We start from the raw sequence: 7,554 nt of genomic DNA, 5'->3' as shown, positions 1-7,554 counted from the left end.
ATCATATTATTAAATTATTTTAAACCCACTTCATAAAACAGGAGGAGGTTAATTGTTCGGCTGTATGTATGTTGTCAGATATCTCCGTCAATTGTCGACCGATTTTGAACCAGTTCCGGTTTCGTTTCGGCTATCACGAACTATGAATTATATTCCGCAAATAAAAAGTCAACTTTTCACTTGACACCATACATGTAATGACAGCCAGAAAAGAAAATACAAAATGTACAAAGGAGTCTGTAACAGCCTCATTGTCACCAAGAAGTTAGAATGCGATGAGGGGATCCCATGGAAATAAAAAAAAAGCAAACTTTGAGGTCGGTTTTATTTACAATGAAAAAGTTACAATTATTGTGAAAATACTCCACTAGTTATTATTATTGATACAAACATCGTTGATGATGCGAGTCCAGTCCATAGGCATTTTACAAGGGTTTTTGTATTTGCGGATATATTTCAATACCTCCAATGAACACTACGTCAACTTACGCCATATCGTAAGGTCCTTCAAACGAGGCGTGAAGGGTGGAGGTGGCTAGGGCTGTGATTGTATAAACCCTTCCTTCACGTTTGGATTCCATTTTCCTTTTTACATCAGGTGACATGGAGTCATCGGCCTGTCACGTATAAAAACAATGTTCTGTGTTTATTTTATTTTCACAAAATTCGAGGAGCATAATTTAAAAAAATATTAGTAAATAAATATATGGCTGTTTACAAAAATGGTAATTGTAACTTTTTTAGTGAAAAAAAAATCAGATTCTGACTTCTTGGTTACAATGGGATTGTTACGACAAAGAACAACTGAAAAGTCTACTTTTATTGGAGGAAAATAATTCAGAAATTTGTGATAGCCGAAACGAACCCGAAACTGGTTCATCGGCATCGAGTACCGCCTCAAAAGTATACCTTTTCAAACAAAAAAGAATATACAAAATCGCTCCACAATTGATGGAGAAATCGGTGAGTACACTGACATGCCTATAGAATCTGAGGATTTTCTTCGGTTTTCATGGGTTCCCCTCATCAGATACTGACTTGGTGACAATGGGATCACCACGAGAATGCACTCTTTGCAACAAAAAAAGCATTTTCAAAATCGGTCCACAATTGACGGAGAAATCGGAAAACATACATAAAACAAAGATACAGCCGATCGTATGACCTCCTCCTTTTTTTATAAGTCGGCTAAAAACAGAAAATGAACAAAAAATTAAGTTGGGATTGATATTACACAAAGAATTGGTGCTAATAGAATTTGGTCAATAGTTTGTTTAAACTCATCATAATATTAAATATCAAGTTCATAAAAAAAATATTAGATTGTACACCCAATAAAAGGTGCAATATACCAGAATGTAACTTAGAATACAGAGCTTTCATTGTGTATATTGCTTTTATATTAAAATAATTAAGAGGCCATGAGATTTAGTAGATTTAGATCGACTTGCTATTCGATTTTACAATGACACAGCACGCGTAATTAAGGTATTTTATCTATTGATGCTTAAATGCAAGAAGTGAATCGTCATGGATGTTCTTTTCCAGTTAACGACGGCTGAGCGCCTCAGCTTCCTCGAAGGTGTCGGGCAGCTTCCTGCGCCATGTCTCAGGCATGGTGAAGATCAGTAGCCCCGATAGCAAAGCGAAGCTGCCGAACAGCACCGACGGGAACGGCTTCCAAACCTCCTGCGCCTAGAAGTAACACAATAAAGTTGTGTTGTCTTGGTTAATATATGATGAAAAAGGCCTCCATAATTTACTTACTAAGGCAGGCGTGAGCGGTGCTGTAATGGACCCGACGCGGCCGATCATCGAAGCGAAGGCGTGCAGCGTGTGCCGGTACTTGGTGGGAAACAGCTCTGCCGTAAACAGGTACACGGTCGTCATAACCATCGCGATGCTGAACTTGCCTATCAGGTACAATGTCAACGATAGCCCCTCGTAGCCTGTTACAATGCAAGTTGACTTACTGTAAAGTGATTAATTAGCAAAACCTCCTTATTTCGCACAAATAGCACTCACCCTCAGGCACGAACGCGAAAGCGAATTGGCACATGGCACAAAGCCAGTACCCGCAAATAAGTACCGGCTTCCTGCCCACACGGTCAAGCAGCAGCACCGCCGTCCAGAAACCAGGAATCTCGATGGCTGATACGTACACGTAGTTTAAGTAAAGGTTTCCAGATAAGTTGACGGCGTTGATATTCATGCCGTAGTACACTAGAGTATTGGTGATCCACCAAAGTGGTGATACGATACACCGAAATAGAATCAATTTTGATTTAAAAACTTTAGTCACCAGCCATGGTTCCTTGACTTTCTCTCTAGTCTTTTCCACTTCGGCGGAAGTACGTAAAGCTTCTAATGATTTTTCTGACAGTTGTTTCTTATTAACTTTCGCTACTTTCTTTAGAATTATTTCAGATTCTTCATAACGGCCTTTGCTCATAAGCCAGCGAATGGATTCAGATAAGATCCAGAAATAAGTTACAACTAGTAGTTGCGGCGCGAACAGCACCCGTGTCAAAGGTCGCCAAGATGGAACACCCCAAGCGATGAAACCTAGCAGGACTTGGCCGACGGCAAACATGGTGGATAGCGTCGCTCCAGCAGCAACCCGATATTTGGGTCCCACTAACTCCATCACTTTGAAAAGGAACGAGAAGAAAAATAATAATTCCTCTGGTGATTGGTTTATAATTGAAATCGTTTTTATTGATAACGACTTACCCAAAATATAGCATGACGAAAAAGTTCCTGAACCGACAGTGGCCTCGATGACTTCCAACGCTGTAAACCATTCGTAGCTGGTAACGAAAGATCGCACAAGCCCGATCCAGGCGGTGTTGAAAGCGTTGATGGCGAGCGCCACGCGCCGCCCCCAACGGTCGGATATGAAGCCCGTAATTGGCAGTGCCAGCAGCGTACCTATTTTGCGAAATGAGCCTATCCGTGACCTTCGCCATTCATCGCATGCCAAATCGAACTGTAAATAAAAAGGAGCTGCAAAAACGTGGCATTCATTATTAACCTTGTAAATAAGCTGAAATTTGCCAACTGAATAACTTACGTCGTACACCACAGTAAGAGTATTTTCGTAGACGTAAGCTTCGCAATCAACAGTCCTGGACGTGTCGAACAGTGTATTGGGGCAGGTATCGGGGGGTGCCGGATGCTGCTGCGTGCTGTTGGCAAATTTGGCGCAGTTGTCAAACGAGTTCAGATTCGTTCCGTTAATGGCGTTCAACAGCCACGACGGCCTAAACTCCGGGTTTTCACCGTCGCATTGTGGTATTCTGCACCTAGAAATTTCAAAAGATTACTTGTTAATTAAATTTTTATTGAATTGATATTCAATTTTTTTTTTTTTGTGAAATTACTCCACTAGTTTGTTATAATTATTAATACAAAGATCGAACACTCAGAAAAAACACTCAGAAAAAATTCCTTCGATCCGGTCGGATTCGAACCGACGACGTCTTCTTGCATACCGTGTCAGACGCTATACCAACTAAGCCACGAAACGAACCAACGGACCTCACGAATTCTTCTATGTGCTTGAGTCGTGTCTTTGTACTTTGTCTTTCAACGACTTTTTAGTCGTAGCGCCATCTATGAAGGTTACTTGTTAATTTTAATAAGTAAAAACGCTTATTGCGATATACTAACTACCACTAGTCGTTATAAGCATATAAGTAAACAAGTTTTAATGTTACGTAGTTACAATGGATAAGTACAAAAATAATCGATTACACAATTAGTGCACGTTTCATAGGTTTTTACAACGCTTATATTATGAATAATTGTCTATTATTTTTTTAGTATTTATTTTTTATAATAATTAAACAAGCCTGTTAATAATTTATTTTTATTTATTATTTAATTTTATTTCTTTTAATAGTAACTTGATTATGTACGAGCAACAAAGGAACTAATGTCTCACTCGACTAGTTTAACCTAGTCCAAATATTATATTTTTACTTCATAACTTCGAAAAGTTCCTGTTGAGGAGTTCCAATGGACACCCTCAACTCTGTTATTTGCGTCAATTGAGACAAGTGCTTCGAGCTGACCAAAACGACCCAAAAGGTTACATGATTCCATACGACCGTCTAAATGTTTGTCCAGGGAACCTATCTTGTGTATACGTCATCAATATTAATCATTTATGTATTACGTATTTATATTAGGTATAATCATAATCGACTTGCAAGCGAACCCACAAACGAGAGAATTTACATAAAAGCTTCTAAAAAACATCGGAAATGATTATATAGAGTACGGTCCATTATGTAAAACTTTCAATGCTTAGATTTTTGAATCGACTTCAAAAAGAGTTCTTTAAATAGAAACCATTTATTGCGATTTATAAATTAAAAAAAAAAACACAAAAAAGATTAATATAAATAAAAGCAGAAATAACACAAAACAAAATTACGCAAAAGGATCCCATTCAGCTAAAGTCACAACCAAGACTAGGCTGTGACGCTAGTTTTCAATGGGCCCTAGTCGTATGAGTGACGTGAGTTTTGTGAACCGGTTTCAACAAAATTTGGCAAATAGATGTAATTCTACGAACCTTAGGTCGGTTTTCAGTACTCTGCACTGAGATTATTGTTACTACAAGGTGTACCTACCGAGATGGTATTCTGGCGGTGGTAAAGATGTATACTCCAGAAGCCAAGGCTCCGAAGATAACGGGCAGTATCGCAAGCAGTAACGTGGTCAGCTGGTACTTGCCGAACTGGCCTACTTCCTCCACCAGGATATGATCGAGGTCGATCGTCGATGGCGTCTGCCCTGTTCCTGGTTCTTTCTCAATTTTCTCCGCGTTCATCATCTCTCTTTCTCACTACACAGTCGAAGAGTCCGAGTCCCGCAGACCCGCTGCTAAATTTCGAATATTAGTTTGCTGTTAGGATGTGTAGTGCACACTATACTTTTCACCCCGATTAGTTTGTTCTCAGTTCATAATGGTTGCGCTAGGTTCTTTAATTTTCTGTGCAATGGTTAGTCTCTCTCTTAAATTAAAACTAAGATTAGTAGAGACGAAATATAGTTAACTCCGCTAACGTACAATCTTATCTAACTATCTATCTAAAGTTAAGATAAAGATAAATTTACTTCAATATAAGTTTTAATCTAATAGAATATATTGGAAAATAAAAGTAAATAAAACTGTTATTCAAGTATTATATAATGAAACTATTTTATTAAGAAAACCCGACCTCAAAAGTGTGTGGAATTATATCTTTTGCCAAGTTTTATTGAAATCGGGCGCTAAATCGGATTCATCCTCTCGTTTGCCACCCTTAGAGGAGGGATATTTTCTTCAAATTTTAATGGGACCACTAATGAGGTACCCTTTTTCTAACTAAAAAAAGAATCAGTACTAACTTGATTCACAAATGTAAGCATATAATAAAATGACCGGTGACTCAGAACGAATTCGAAAAACTTGCCACAGCAATTTGTAAACAGCGCCAGTGACACCTTCAGGCATGTTAGGAAATGACTACCTACTTGTACAGTTTGCTTACGACATTTTTCAAAACAATACATCTATTATATTACAGCTCCTTTATTTAATTATTTAAAATACAAGTCACAACAATACACGTTCCGTTAGGTAATTACTTATTGCTATGACACCCCGCAAGGGTATGGCACTTAGTCGTCACGTTTTGGCTAACATTATTTCACACATTACAAAATATAATAATAAAAATACTATTTAGATTAAAATTACATATCAGTTATCCATCATATAGTCTTCGTGAACCAAAACTACGCCAGTTTGTCAATATAAAATTCATTTAAGTTATTTTTTATTGAAATTTCTGTAATTTGTCTCACATCTTAGGTATTCGGATACTTTATTGTGAATTTTTATTGCATTATAATACAGACTATTCTGATAGATGTACTTTGGGAAGGCTTAATATATTCTTATATCTAGACTTAGAGTTCACTGTTTCTTCTAATAAATTTAGCCATTTCAAATATGTAAATAGAAGGTAGGGTTAATATTTGTAATTTTTTTTAAATGTGGTCGACAAGATTCCATCTGTTTACACACACTTTTTGTCACACTTTTTCTATAGAATAAAGAGATCATTCACCTGGGTACTATTTCCCCATAGCATCAAGCCGTAATTTAACCATATAAACGCATACTCGTAATAGGCTGATAAAGCTGTTTTTAAATTTTTCACACATTTAAATTCGTGTAAAGCGTAGGTGAATTGGAACATTTTCATCTTAATTTTTAACCGACTTCAAAAAAGGAGGAAGTTTTTTTTTATGTATGTTACGCGATAACTCCGGGATTTGTGAACCGAGTTTCATGATTCTTTTTTTGTTGGAAAGGGGGTATTTCCAAAGTGGTCCCATTTCATTTTGAAGAAAATTATCCACCTCAAAGGGTGACTGTTCACGCATGAAGATTCATTTTTATAAATAGTGCCTAACTTTAATTTAGGAGCAATTACTGTTAGCAATTATTAAGTTGATTTTGCTATTTCTCCAATGCAAGGCGTTTTTCTCTCGATATACTTTGAGTAGTGTCGTAGTGAGAACCTATTTTTATTATCTCCAGTATCAAGTCCTGTATAGTGGCGAACTAGGGGATATTTCAATGAAACTTAGCAAATAGACGTAATTCCACGTACTTTTGAGGTCGGTTTGTTTAGTACTCTGTACTGATTTCTACATGTGATTGCCAATACATATGTTTATAAACGAACGAATTTACAGTTTGTCTGTAACACGTATATTAGTAAAAATTATACAGGTTGTTAAGTTAATAGTATTACCCCCGAAGGGAGTGATTCCACCCTTAAATGCGTCTAGCTTTCGCTACAGCGACCCTCATCTTTTTCATACAATTCCAACTCGACCAAAATTTATAGAATTGCTGACTAACATTTAAGCCTTTAATGCATATTAGCCCCCTGTATCCTATTAAATGAACCAATATTACCAATTCAGAGTCATTAACTAAATCCACTTGAACAGTTAACAGGTTGTAAACGAAAAAATTGCCATCCGAGTCGGAACATTCTAAAATAAATCTAATCTAGTGCGTTTTAGAGCACATTTTTGTTTCGAATGTTACATATTACATACAAATTTCGGAATTCTATCACAGATACTGGTATCTGTAATGTGGTCGTACCGTTTGTCGTTTTTTTAATTACCTTAGTAATAATAATAATCCTGCTCGATACGGCACGTACTGTTTGCTGGTTCTTGAAACTGAGTCACTGACCCCGGCTAACTGTGTCATTGATAGGGACCGCCTCTCGAAATTCAGAATTAATATTTTACGCCACGAAAAGAGCGAGAGTGTGAAATAGATATCCAAAAAAATAATAACATATGTTAAGTATTACATCTAGAAACCTGGACATAGTGTTTCCATTATGACGACTAGTCGTGCTGTTAAAAGTGTTGTGGTTTGTATATTTATGAAATTGTTCACACATGGAACAAAACGATTAACTGTCGTTCACGACTTTTTTGACGTTAAAGGCCCATTTAGATGGAGAG

The 7,554-nt window shown here is 37.1% G+C and overlaps 1 protein-coding gene across 1 annotated transcript; it reads right to left on the bottom strand.

Annotated features, from left to right (window-relative positions):
• Positions 1-1,224: 1,224 nt before the first annotated feature.
• LOC113229399 (organic cation transporter protein-like) lies at positions 1,225-4,843 on the bottom strand. The gene is made up of 6 exons (XM_026462970.1): positions 4,641-4,843; positions 3,074-3,305; positions 2,734-2,989; positions 2,026-2,649; positions 1,768-1,949; positions 1,225-1,695 (listed from the first exon to the last, which is right to left on the bottom strand). The coding sequence occupies exons 1-6, from the start codon at positions 4,841-4,843 to the stop codon at positions 1,549-1,551; spliced, it is 1,644 nt and encodes a 547-aa protein (XP_026318755.1). The 3' UTR covers positions 1,225-1,548.
• Positions 4,844-7,554: the final 2,711 nt, after the last annotated feature.

Source organism: Hyposmocoma kahamanoa, unplaced genomic scaffold, assembly GCF_003589595.1.
Source record: "Hyposmocoma kahamanoa isolate Upper Pololo Valley unplaced genomic scaffold, ASM358959v1 62, whole genome shotgun sequence".
In the NCBI taxonomy this organism is placed as follows: Eukaryota; Metazoa; Arthropoda; class Insecta; order Lepidoptera; family Cosmopterigidae; genus Hyposmocoma; species Hyposmocoma kahamanoa.
Note: the sequence above shows the minus strand (reverse complement) of the source record. Positions and strands in the feature narration are given on the sequence as shown.